Source organism: Pistacia vera, unplaced genomic scaffold (genome assembly GCF_008641045.1).
Source record: "Pistacia vera cultivar Batoury unplaced genomic scaffold, PisVer_v2 Contig612, whole genome shotgun sequence".
NCBI lineage: Eukaryota > Viridiplantae > Streptophyta > Magnoliopsida > Sapindales > Anacardiaceae > Pistacia > Pistacia vera.
Window position 1 is genome coordinate 498,335 of NW_022196460.1, and position 14,335 is coordinate 512,669.

The following is a 14,335-nucleotide window of genomic DNA, read 5'->3' on the forward strand; positions in this document are numbered from 1 at the left end:
CATCCACCAATTGAAGAAATGAAGCCCCTTATCTAAGTGGTAAAATCTCCTTTGGCCAATATCCGATTGTTACTTGTTATCAAATGATAACCACCAATTACCTGTTGCTTTATCCTACAAATATATATTATTTATCAAAACAATACTAATCTATTTATATATATTTAAAAAATATATTGAATTAAAGTGTCAAAAATAATTATTGGTTACCTTGAATAAAAGGCTGAGTTATATATTGTATTCCATCCCTAATATATTTTTAGGATAACGTTGACCAAGAGGGTAGATAGGATGTACTTGTACAAATCCTGGGCACATGGTATTGTACACCAGATTTTTTGAAGCATCTGCCTATTTTACATTAGAATTTCACATCATTAAAAAAAAAAAAAAAAATTCAAAGATTATTAAAACGATAAGAAAAATTTAATCTAACGATAAGAAATTAATCTTACTGTCCAATATGCAGTTACTCGTGTCTGATTGTCACCATATAGTGGATGCACCTAAAATATTATCAAACTTGATTATTATATTTATGAAGTTAAATTAGAGATAAAACTCATGTATAGTTGAAAGAATCTTACTGCCCATCCAACTTGTATACTGTTACGTTCAGCTGGTGGTCCATCTCTAGCCACATTTGAGCCTTGCTAATTTGTAACATTTTTACCTCTGGATTTTGCAAGTCTATTATTGTGCTTGCTCCAGTGTATAAGTAATTTGGATTCGACTTAGTACTTTGAACCGTTGCATACTAGGAAAATCAAATTAATAACACGACATTAATAAATTATAACTCTGCTTTTTGTTTGACATGAAATAATTTAACGTGATGCCAACTTACATGAGCGCCAAGTTCTGTACTTGTAAGCGGTGGATATTATTTTTCCCATAGTCCGAGATGTAATTTAGAGAGCGATCTTAAATCAGTCTGCTCGTAATCAACTTTGTTTCTTTGATTGGAACCTTTCCAGCTGGACAACCTTTACTTTGCCCTCCAAACATTGAATGTTGTGGATAATGGTATTTGGCTATTGCTCTTAAATTCATCGGAAAGACCTTGGATCATCTGCATATATATTATTTTTAAGAGAAAAAAAGAGATATGCAGTGATAAGTCAAACTTTTAAGAAAGATTGTTAGCATTGAAATATTATCAATATATAAAATTTTAATTTTAAGATGATATATGATTCTTAATAAAAAGCTGAGATCATAAAACTCGATAGATGAAATTTTTCTTATACCTGAATCTTGTGATTCTTTAATAACACATGATTAAAAGCAGGCTGTTTGTATATGTCCACGCAGTCATATTGGTCCGCTTCTGCTAGCTACAACATATAAATATATAAATGTAAATAAAAAGGTAACTATTTCTAATCTCTAAAATTTGCTCTAAAATAAAAAACATTTCTTAATAAGGAGTTTACAAATTGTTAGCTTTACATTGTTACCGCATATAATAACATTAACCCATTGGTATAATGTATGACTTTTGTTAGAACTCAAGTCTAAGGGAGAACCCAACCCAAAAGACAAGCCTGATAGATGGGAGAGCCCTTAGACTTACTTCCACGACGACTTTCGCTCTATCGATACTGGCCTGATGGTAGCCTTTTCCTCCTTTGGGCGGTTTCACTAACCTATTAGTTATTAGATGGAACACCCTCTCCCAAGGGAGAGCTCAACACAAAAGACCAGTCTGATAGGAGGGAAAGCCCCTAGGTTTAAGTACCACACTTGGTGGGTGTGAGATCTCGATGTGGCATCCTAACATTGCACCCCCCTTCAAGAGCCGACGTCTATGACGGTTTTCACTCTATCGACACTGACCCGACGGTAGCCCTTTCCTCCTTTGGGTGGCTTCACTCACCTATCAGTTATTTGATGTAGTACCACCTCCCAAGGAGAGCACACTGCGCCTTAATTAATCTAGCCTATAGGTAGCTCTCTCTGTAGCTCAACTCTCAACGAAAGCACTAATGTTAATACTCAACCCCAAGGGAGAGTCCAACCCAAAAGATTAGCTTAATAGGTGGGAGAGCCCTAAGGTTTAAGTACCACACTTGGTGGGTGTGAGATTCTGATGTGTGATCCTAATAACTTTATCAAATTCTAACTCTGTTTAAGTTGCAATTGGGTTTTAAAATAACAATTAAGGGTAACTACACCATTTCAACAGATCATTAAAACACTAAAAGTTTAAAACACACAATTATTTATTTCATAAACTAAGAATGTGATCCTTTTCCCATCATTAAAGTAATTCCAAAGTACAATTCATTTAAATTATGATTTTGATAATAAAAGAAATACATATTCCCCAAGAAAGGGCATAATTATCATTTTAGTTTCTAATTAGGGCAAATATACAAAGGATATTTTAAAATAAAAATTGCATGTGCTGATATCGGGGATGTCACGTAGTATGTAAGAGATGACATTAGGGTTCTTGATATTGTTTTTAACCCTATATTGACATGTAAAATTGACAGATAGTTTCTAGTTTTTATGTGATAATTTGATAAAAATTTAGCATTGAAACATAAAAGTCAATTAAAAATTAAAAAAATTTGTTACCTGAATTGTTTGTTTTGCTTGTAATTCACTGAAAATTTCACGCCCACCTTCAATCCCATGGCAGCTTAAATTAATAAATAAACCCAATAAAAATAACAAGAATAACATACTCTGAAGAAATGATGATAATTTCGGAATTAGTTTGAAGGATGAACTCTATTATCAACTAAATTTATACATGACGTCTAAACATTGAATTGGAAATATTGGATTCATACACTGAATTGAGACAAATCTAATTTCACAGAAAAGGAAACAAATATTAAGTATTTGGAAATCAATATATAAAAATAATGAATCTTCTTCCGATAGATGCTAAGTGAGACTTTTCTCATTAAAGATTTTATTTATTAACTAAAATAGCTATACCCTAATAGGAAAGAAAATTAATGTACGTATTTTCCTTTTTTTTCTTTTTTCTTTTTCATCCCTGTGGTGATCCGAAAATAATATAGTTTAACTTGTAGTTAAGTTTAGCGATAAAATATTGTTTTTAAATAAAAGATAAATTAAAAATAAAAGTATCTCAGTTTATCTCGACTATGTTTTATTATATGTTTATGAGTGATACAAGAAAATAGTCCAGTTGAAGTGAGCCGAAGAGAGTTGAAGATTCGGTTGATAGTAGGAACCTAGCTATTGAGTGGAGTCTTCCTGAATACTCTATTTTCCTTTGATGCTTTGGGGTGAGCTGGCGTCGACCACTCTTTGTCTCTTTGTCCCTTCCCGGGGTTTGATTGCTGAGTGCTTGTAGGCCTTGAGTAGGCTATTTGAATTGTTTTTATTTTTGTATGTCCAATTGCGGGAATTTTTATTGCTGCCCTCCTTTTATGGAGTAGTTTGTTTCTCTTCTGGTTTCTAAGCATGTCCGGTAGTCGGCTGTTTGTGGCCTATTGAGGCGCCTTTTTTTTTTTTTTTTAATAAAAGCTAAATTACCAAAAAAATGAAAAATAAAAAATAGTCCAATGATAAAAGATTGGCCCAAAGTTTGTCTGGAAACGAAGCAAAATTTTAGGGTTTTGGGTAAACGAGAAATACACAACTTTGGACAGAAATATTGGTAAATATGACCATATTTTATGTTAATTAAATTAATCACTTCCTAAATATACTTTCTCATTGATAATAAAATTATATTGCACACATGATCATCTTTTCACATTGCAATCAATTAGATTAATGATGATTATTCATTTATTTTTTATTGTATATAATAAATTGTAAACATACATTTCATATTTCTTGTGTGTTTTGTGTTATTTTGATGAAATACTGAATACATATGATGTATAGTTGATGATATATGGTTTGTATTATAAAAATACAAGAAAAATAGCAAATTTGGATTATCAACTCTGAAAATTATCTAATGATTTTGATGAAATATGTTATTCAAAACACAAAATTAAGCCCATAATGTGGACCATCAACTCTGAGAATGATATATAATTATGATGTGAAATTATTTGTTTGGGGTTTGTAAACACGAGATGTTGTTATATGCATATTTTTATTTATTGATTTGTGAATGAAAAATATGATTTAGTTAACGATGATATTGCTATGTACAAATTTAATATTTGCTTGATAAATATGTAAAAGTTTATGCAAATTACTTCTTTTAATAGAATTTGATCATTTTAGTTTACTCACACACAATGTTATAAGAACCGGACGGGGCCTTCACCCGGTCAAGGGGCCAGTTCCTGAGTTGACCGGCCTTACTAGTTGGACAGATGATGTCAGCATGTCATAATTAAATTTTAAAATTCTAATAAATTTTTTGATTATTTTATTTATGTTATAGTGTTATTTGGATATGGATGGAACTATTTTAGAAATTTAAAATTTTATTATGTCATGTTGACATCACCAGTCCGGTTGACCACTCCAACTGGTCGAATCGACGATTCGACACTGTTCTATTGGTTCAACCCTGGGTCAATCTGGTCTAACTACTATAATTGAGTTTAGGATATATCCAGCTTGATAAAGGTCTGGTTCCCGATCGAATTGGTTGGTCTAGTTGGGGTTTTAAAATAATGCTCATACACATATATAAAGAGAGATTATAATCAAGTTCTTAATTAAACAATCATAGTTAAAATATAATATATGTTGTAATTTTAGTAGTGCAAGTGTAGTAGAGTAGAACGACTAAATATGCAGAAAATAAAGATGAAGGAGGAGTTGTAATATTTCTTTACTTTCTCAAAATGATTGTTCCACAAAAATGAAGGGGATGGGGGTTATTTATAGCCAACCCCCCTCCCCCCATTCACCGTCTCAAGGTTAAGGCAGTGGATGGACATATAGTTTACAACACTCCCCCTTGGACATCCACCACTTGCAGATAATTGTATTTAGCCTTACTCAAGAAAAACCTAGTGGGAAAAAACTAAGTTAAGAAATACAATTCTGCAATGAGACTTTAACTTGAAGTTGGATGTGCTTCATATTGCCTCATTAAAAACCTTGTCAGGAAAACCAAGTGGGACAAAATCTGATCCAGGAAAAAAGAGTACAGTGCACATATGTCAAGTACAATAAACTTTTTTGCAAAAAGCTCTCTTTAATCTATGCTTCTTTTTATCAATGCTCTCCCTCATAATGATAGAATTAATTTAATGACTTATTGAGCCGCCTTATATCGATGTTATACACTAACTTTTCAAATGTTGATGTCGGTAAGGTCTTAGTGAATAAATCTGCAAGATTATCATTAGAGCATTTTTGTTTGACATCAATCTCTCGATTTTGCTGGAGTTTGTGAGTATAAAAGAACTTCAGTGAAATATGTTTGGTTCTATCTCCTTTGATATATCCTTCCTTGACTTCAGCAATACATGCTACATTGTCTTCATTTATAAGTGTGGGAGCATCTAAGGTATGTGACAATTTGCATGTACTTTCAATATGATGGATGACAGATTTTAACCATACGATTCTCGGCTGGCTTCATGAAGTGCAAGAATTTATGAGTGGTTGGAGGAAGTGGCAACCAATGTTTGTTTTGTAGAGTGCCAACTAATTTAGGATCATTGACAGATTTCCTTGGATAAAATAATACAATGTCTTTTGTTCCACTAAGGTAACGAAAGATATGTTTGATCTCATTCTAATGTCAGCGTTAAATCTTGCCAATAGATTCACTGCAAATGCTATGTCTAGTATGGTACATTATGCCAAATATAACAATGCACCTATTGCATTTAGATATGGTACTTGAGGACCAAGTATCTTTTCATCGTCTTCTTTAGGACGAAATGGATCCTTTTTAGGATCAAGAGACTGAACTACCATTGGTACTCAAAGGGTGGTATATTTTCATATTAAATTGTTAAAGGATCTTTTCAGTATAATTTGATTGATAGAGCAAAACTCTATTTGAACAATGCTCGATTTGCAGGTCGAGACAATACTTTGTTTTTCCTAGATCCTTCATTTCAAATTCTCTTTTTAAGTACTCAGTAGTTTTGTGACCTCTTTAGGATTCCCTATTAAGTTCATGTCATCTACATAGACTGCCACGATTTCAAATCCTGATTCTGACCTTTTTATAAAGACACACAAGCATACAAGATCATTGATGTATCATTCCTTCATCAGATATGCACTAAGATGATTATACCACATTCGTCCTAATTGTTCCAACCCATATAATGATCTTTGCAATTTTATTGAATACATGTTCTTTTATTTGCTTCTGGCACATTGAATCCTTCAGGGATTTTCATATAGATTTCAATATCCAATATATCATATAGATACACAGTGACAATGATGATGAGATGCATATCAAGTCCTTCTGTGACTGATAAACTAATCAAGTATCAAAATGTGATCGCATTTATCATTGGTGAATACTTCTCATCAAAGTCAATTCCGGGTCTCTGCAAGAAACCTTGAGCCACTAGTCTGGCCTTATACCTAGCAATCTCATTTTTCTCATTCTGTTTCCTTGTGAATACCCATTTGTATCCTATGGGTTTTATGTTTTTAGGTGTTTGGACTATAGGTCCAAATACATTACGTTTTGCTAGAGAGGTTTAATTCTGCTAGAATTGCCTCTTCCCATTTTGGCCAATCATATCTCTTTCGACATTCATCAACAGAATGTGGCTCAAACTCATCATTCATAATTTCAATAGCTATTGCGTATGATAATACGTTATCGACAATAGTTGTCTCACGATTCCACATGTCTCTAGAGTGAGCATAGTTTATAGAAATTTCTTCATTTTATGTTCTTGTATTCCTTCAGGAATTTCTTCACCTCTAGGGGCTTGTGTCCTTGCAGGGATTGTAAACTCTTTTGGAGTTAGTTTAGAAATGTGAAATTGTCAATTATTCCAGTATTGTTAATATTGGCACCTATTTGATTCTTTGCCTTTTGTTTCCTAGGAACAGTATCCTTGGCTCCAACAGGCCAACCACACTTCTGGCGTGTAACAGATGAATCGATCACTACCCATATGGATTGTTTATTGGTAACATCAATCCTTGCTGGTGTATTGACAACAGGAATGTATGATCTCGTTATTTTTGCTACATCTATAAATGCATCAGGCATTTGGTTGGCAATATTTTGCAAATGAGTTATTCTTTGCATTTCAATTTTAGATTGAGATGTGTGAGTTTCTACATGAGACATAGAATTCACTTTCCAAGAAAGTTTAGGCCTTACTTTAAGAGGCTTTACCTTTTTCCCTAAAGATGGGAATATTGTCTAATCAAAATGGCAATCCACAAAACGTGCAGTAAACAAGTCGGCCATCAGGGGCTCAAGATATCTAATGATAGATGGTGAGTCATAGCCAACATATATTCCCAAACGACATTGGGGTCCCATTTTGGTGCATTAAGGAGGTGCAATTGGAACTTGAATAGCACAACCAAAAGTTCTTAAATGGGATATATTAGGCTAATGTCCAAATACAAGATGTATTAGAGAGTATTGATGATATGCAGTGGGTCTTAGGCGAATTAACGCCGCAGCATGTAAAACAACATGAGTCTAGGCAGAAGTCAATAATTGTGTATGTAATAGCAAAGTTCTTGCAATTAATTGTATACGTTTTATAAAGGACTCCGCCACACCATTCTAGGTATGTACATGTAGTACTGGGTGCTCAACATCAATTTCCATTGCTGTACAATAATCATCAAATGTCTTCGAGGTAAACTCACTACCATTGTTCAAACGAATTGGGTTTAATTGAATAATTTGGAAAGTGTGCCTGTAATCTGATAATTTGTGTCAGCAATCTAGCAAAGGCAATATTACGAGTAGATAGTAGACAAATATGTGACCATCATGCCGATGCTTCAATTAGTACCATAAAATAGTGGAATGGTCCACTTGGTGGATGAATAGGTCCACATATATCCCCTTGAATTCTTTGAAAAAATGATGGGGATCCTACACCAACTTTAGTGATGGATGGCTTAAGTGCCAATTTGTCTTGTAAGCAAGCAATACAAGCACTCTTATTAGGTGACAGAATCTTCAGGTTCTCTAATGGGTGCCTATGTGAGTTTTCTATGATCGTACGCATCATAGTAGATCTTGGGTGACCAAGACGATCGTGCCAAATTTTAAAAAGTTCAGGATTAGTGAACTTCTGGTTCATAACTATATAGACTTCAACATTCTTCAAGAATGTGTAATATAACCCTGATGAGAAAGCAGAGAGTTTCTCCAATACATGCTTTTGGCATGAAATATTAGCAATGATGCATAAAAATTCTCCATCCTTTTCACTTAAAGTTTCATGTGGTATCCAGTAATGAGTCGTATATCTTTGAAGCTAAGCAAATTTCTTCTGGATTTGCTAGAATATGAAGCCTCATGGATACGTAATTTCGTTTGCTTGGTAACAAGATTGTTGCTCTTTTTGAGCCCTCAATTATGGTTGCAAATCTTGATATATGGTATATATTTTAGCCTCAGTAAAGGTCAAACTTGAGAAATATTTTCTATCTCCAAGGATGGTGTGCATTATTGCATTGTTTACTACACAAATGTCTCTACTATTATTAGATATCGATGTCTTAATTTCAAAGTTTATCCTAAAAAAATATTTACATTAGTAAGGATGTTTACAGAACTTCATATTCATGATATGGAACTTCATGTCCAATTTTTGTACTTGTTTTACAAACTTTATGTTTGTAATTAGTATTTAGAACTTGAAGTTCTAAAACGATATTTATTTATGGAATTTCAATTTCATTTATCAAATATAAGATGGAAACATAATTACTAATATTAGTTATCAAAAATATAATAAAATCATATCTAGCTATAAAGGTTATTGTTAGGATAGACTAAAAATGAGCTCTACTCATTCAGCTCATGCAGTTCGTTCATGCAGTTTGTTTTAATAAAAGCAGAGTCTGTTTTACTCTGCTGACTTACCGTGTAAACTTTGACTTACTTTGTTTAATGTTCACCCTATATAAGTGAACTCTTGTAAAATATCTCCGTAAGTAAGAAGAGTAAAGTTTAGTTCACATGTTTTACACTCTACTTAAATTTTCCTGTTAGGTTTCTTTTCTCCGCACTTCTACTTTCGCAACTTGGTATCAGTTTTATTGATAATAGAAGTGGCACCAGTAAAGGTTACATTACTAGGTTCAACAAAACCATTACAAGCATTATAAAACTAACTCTTAGCAGGAGTACAAGATGAAGTACATTCATTGTGAACTGAAGATAACTTAGGTAGTTTATTCATAGGATTACTAGGATCCTTATTGGAATAACAAGGAAATGAAGCAAGACAGTGACTTGGCATGGAATTGAAGGATGAAACGAAAATTGCAGTAGACTTAGGAGTAGAGCAAGTTGAACTGTGAAGCTGATACAGGCCAGACTTAAGTGTTCCTTGGAGAAGAATGGCTTGGGAAGACTTGTCCTTTACCACACAATGATCAGTGAAAAACTCAATAAAGACATCATTATCTCTAGTTAATTTAGAGACACCAAGTAAATTTTTGGTGATATGAGGAACAAATAAGACATTTTTAAGATGCAACACTTTATTATCACAAGATAAAACTGCAGAACCAGTATGTGTAATTGAAAGCAACTCACCATTTCCCACCTAAAGCTGCTTACTGCCCATGTAGCTAGAACTTGAAGTCAATTGGGAAAAATCAGAGGTAACATGGTCTGTTGCACCAGAATCCATGTACCAAGCAGTGTCTTGAACTGAGGATGGAGTAGCAATGTAATTGATTGCTACAGGAGGTCGACTGTGATTCTGTGACTGAGCCATGAAGGCTTGATTATGCATTTGTGAAGTACCAGAATTAGTGTCCAAACTTCCTAAAGAATGACCCGCAGTTGAGGGAGACTGTGATTGAAAATTATTTTGAAGCTGCATTGAGGGGATTATATTGACACTCTGTGAGTAGTGTTGAGAAGGAAAAGAAGCATAATGTCCTCCATAGTTAGGGTTAGGTGGTCTTCAAAATACTTCAGGATTAAAGTTGCTCCTAATTAGAGAGTTGTTCCCAGTAAAATTCACATTGAAACGATGATAACAGTTTAACGCCAAGTGACTTGTTTTCCCACAAACTTGGCATATGAATCTATTTCTACCTCCTGCACGACCTCTGCCTCTGCCATCCAGAAAAATGTGCTGTGAAAAATTGAGTTTGCTGGGGTGTGTATATAGGTGAACTCTGTGTATTTGGGAAATAGGATGAACTAAGACTTAGAGACTGTGATATCGGTGAGGATTGGTTGTTAAATTGAGTAACACTACCCTGAAGTTGGGATGAAGTCTGTCCAGGCTGGAATTTTTTTGTATCATTATCAGTAGACAAATTAGCAATATTTGCTGAGCTACTATGAAATTCAGCATGTACCATAGAATTCATTGCACTATTTGCCTTTTCCAACCATAATTCAAACTTCTGCAAAACAATTTGTGCTTCTTGAACTGTTATAGGATCAACTCCGGATTCAAGCCTAGTGGTAACATTTACTACTGCTACATCATATTCAGAATCAAGTCCGTCTAATATGTAGTTTATTAGTTCATCATCAGTAATAACAACTCCACTTGTAGACAAAATTTCAGCATATCCTTTCATCTTTAGAAAATAGTCATGCATACTCATACTTTCTTTCTTTGTATTTTGCAGGAGACTTCTAACATGTAGTGTCGTTGCTCTAGACTCAGTTAAAAACTCATTCTCTAGAGTAAGCCAGATATCATTGGCAGTTTGACATTTCGAAATTACAGAGAACATTGCCTCCGAAATTGAAGACAATAACCAGCTCATTAACAATTTATCTGTTTTCTTCCAAAGAGTAAACTCTGAGTTAGGTTTTGTTGTTACCTCTGAATTTGAGTTGTCCAATTGAACTCTGACGAACGGAGCTGGACACAATATAAGTCTCGTTAGGTATTCTTCGAGATCATGAGCTCCCACGGAAAAAAGAATTTGCGACTTCCAAAATCGGCACTAATCATTTATCAGTTTCTATGCAGTTTGAATATGATGCTTTGCTGTCTAATAAAACCTGGGAACTTCTTCCTGCCTCATCCGAGATACAACCAATTGGGTGTAAGTGGGTTTTTAAAATCAAAACCAATCCTGATGGCTCTATTCAACGGTTTAAGGCCAGACTGATGGCTAAAGGATTCTAACAGACCCCTGGTATTGATTATCTTGAAACTTTCAGTCCTGTGGTGAAGTCTCCCACTGTTAGAGTTATACTAAGCTTGGCTGTGAGTTATTGCTGGGATATACAAAAGTGGACATTAATAATGTTTTCTTGAATGGTGACCTTACCGAAAAAGTTTATATGGTTCAGCCTGAGGGTTTTGTGAGTCCTCGTCATCCTCATCATGTATATATGTCGACTTACCAAGGCTTTGTATGGTCTGAAACAGGCACCAAGGGCCTGGTTTGATAAATGAAAGAAAGCATTTCTTGGTTGGGGTTTCAGTCATTCCTTGGCAGATCCGAGTCTGTTTATTTACAAAAAGGATGAGAAGATAATGTATGTATTGGTGTATGTTGATGACATATTACTCACCGGTAATGATTTCAACTTGGTTCAACAAACTGTCACTGATCTGAATAATCAATTTGCTTTAAAAGCATTAGGTTCACTCAAATACTTCCTAGGTTTTGAGGTGACAAGAAGAAAGTCAGGTCTTCATATGACACAGGAAAAATATGCCAAAGACTTGCTGATTAAAACTAACATGCTTGACAGCAAACCTTGCTGAACTCTAATGGCAATTGGGACCAAACTTAATCTTGAAGATAGTGAACCATTTGAAAATTCAGCCCTCTATAGGAGTACAGTTGGTGCATTACAATATTTGACAATATCCAAACCAAATATTTCTTATGTTGTGAATAAGTTAAGTCAATTTTTGAAAGCCCCCACTCAGCTACATTGGCAAGCCTGTAAACGATTGCTTAGATATCTCAAGGGAACTTCATATTATGGTCTTCAGTTTAGCCCCAGTCACATACTTAATTTGACATGCTATACAGATATGGATTGGGCTAATAGTATTCCAGACAGGAGATCAACTAGTGGATGTTGTGTTTTTATGGGAAACAATCTGATACAGTGGTATTCAAGGAAGCAAAAGGTTGTCGCTTTATCATCCACAGAAGCAGAGTATAGGGCTCTTGCACAAGGGTCAACTAAACTTGCTTGATTTAGCAACCTATTTTCTGAAATTGGTCTCATTCTTCCTGAAGTTCCTGTCCTCTGGTGTGATAATCAAAGTGCAGGTTCTCTTGCTTGTAATCCAGTTTTTCATGGAAGGACTAAGCACATTGAGTTGGATGCACATTATGTGCAAGAACAAGTCACAAATAATAGACTTAAAGTGCAATATGTTCCCACTGAGTATTAAAAGGCTGACATTTTCACCAAAGCACTTTCACTGTCCAGATTTGTAATCCTATAGGAGAAACTGACTGTTACACCCTCTGCTGAAGTTTGTGAAACTGCATAGTTGATTCTGATGGAATTTCATTTTAGTCATGATTTGATTACTTCTTGGTTACTGATTAGTTACTAATGATAATCTGAAGTTTTAATTTTGGTTTATTTGCTGAATGGTTCTTTGATGACTAGTTGTTTGTTGAAATTTGATTGGTGATAATCTGAAGTTTTGGTTGGTTCTTTGGTGGTGTTTACTGGAAACTTAATAATCTGAAGTTTTGGCTAGTTCTTTGATGCTGGTTGCTAGAAATTTGATTGGTGATAATCTGAAGTTTTAGTTGGTTCTGTTCTGGCTGGAAAATGATGCAGCATGGTTAATCAGTTGATTGATAATAGGCAACTTCAATTGGTTCTGTTTTGGCTGGAAAATGATGCAGCATGGTTAAGTCAGTTGATTGATAATAGGCTGCTGTTTTGGCGTTTTGGCTTAAAAGATGATTGATAATAGGCTACTGTTTTGTTGACTGGAATTGTGATTTTTGCTTATGCTTCAGATTCAGATTTCAGTAACTGGAATTGTGGAACTGGTTCAGTTTTAGATTACTGGAATTGTGAGTTTCTGCTTCAGGTTCTGTTGACTGGAGTTACATGTGCTGTTAGGTTATATCACTTGAGGAAGTTCAGCTTGAGGGAAGATGTTAGGATTTAGTTTTGGACTTGGTGAACTTAGCTGACTATGTCTGACTAAAAGTCACAGGAAGTTTTGTTTATGGAAGGATGTTAGGATAGACTAAAAATGAGCTCTACTCATTCAGCTCATGCAATTCGTTCATGCAGTTTGTTTTAATAAAAGCAGAGTCTGTTTTACTCTGCTGACTTACCGTGTAAACTTTGACTTACTTGGTTTACTGTTCACCCTATATAAGTGAACTCTTGTAAAATATCTCAGTAAGTAAGAAAAGTAAAGTTTAGTTCACATGTTTTACACTCTACTTAAATTTTCCTGTTAGGTTTCTTTTCTTTGCAATTCTACTTTCGCAACTATTATATTCAACGAGAATAAACATATCCGACCATGAAGGCATTATTCAATAATAATAAATAGGTCCAACCATGAAGGCGGTATTTTAACAATGATAAATAGATCCGTCCATAGAGGTGAAGTTTAACAATAATAAATAGATTCGACCATAAAGGTGGAATTTAGCAATAATAAATAAATCTGACCATAGAGGCAGAATTTAACAGTATTAAGTAGATCCGACCATAAAGGCGGAATTTAACAATAATAAGTAGATCTAACCATAAAGGCGGAATTTAACAATAATAAGTACATCTAACCATAAACGTGGAATTTAATAGCAATAAATAAATCCAACCATGGAGGCAAAAACAGGGATTAAATAACACTTATAGGTTGGGAAATACGGTAGTTGGCGTGTACCGTTACACTTGTTAAGCTCTACGTGTTGATAACGTGTTAAAATTTTAGTGGTGCGAGTGTGATACACTAGAAGGACTAAATATGTAGAAAATAAAGATGAAGGAGGAGCTACAATATTTCTTTACTTTCTCAAAATGATTGTTGCGTAAAAACGAAGGGGAGTGGGTTATTTATAGCCAACTCCCCTCCCCCCATTCACCGCCTCAAGGTTAAAGTGGTGCATGGATGGACATATAATTTACAACAATATATCCTTTTTTTTATTGATACAATTGTGTTTTCCAATCACGGATTAGCGATATCATTTTATAACTTTCCATCGTATCAATGTATAATTAATATTTAAAGAATTTCCCGTTTATATTATTATGAGT

General features: G+C 34.3%; 1 protein-coding gene across 1 annotated transcript; it reads left to right on the plus strand.

Moving 5' to 3' along the window:
- The first annotated feature begins 11,846 nt into the window (after positions 1-11,846).
- LOC116110740 (secreted RxLR effector protein 161-like) lies at positions 11,847-13,226 on the plus strand. Its single transcript, XM_031396959.1, has 3 exons — positions 11,847-12,265; positions 12,887-12,963; positions 13,072-13,226. Exons 1-3 carry the CDS (start codon positions 11,847-11,849, stop codon positions 13,224-13,226), a joined length of 651 nt encoding a protein of 216 aa, XP_031252819.1.
- The last annotated feature ends 1,109 nt before the right edge of the window (positions 13,227-14,335 follow it).

What these genes read in the sequence shown, in the direction of transcription:
- LOC116110740 (XM_031396959.1), top strand. Translation starts at nt 11,847, where the DNA reads ATGGCAATTGGGACCAAACTTAATCTTGAAGATAGTGAACCATTTGAA. An exon ending in TATAGGGCTCTTGCACAAGG is followed by an intron (nt 12,266 to 12,886) that starts GTCAACTAAACT and finishes AAAATGATGCAG; the next exon opens with CATGGTTAATCAGTTGATTG. An exon ending in AAATGATGCAGCATGGTTAA is followed by an intron (nt 12,964 to 13,071) that starts GTCAGTTGATTG and finishes CTTATGCTTCAG; the next exon opens with ATTCAGATTTCAGTAACTGG.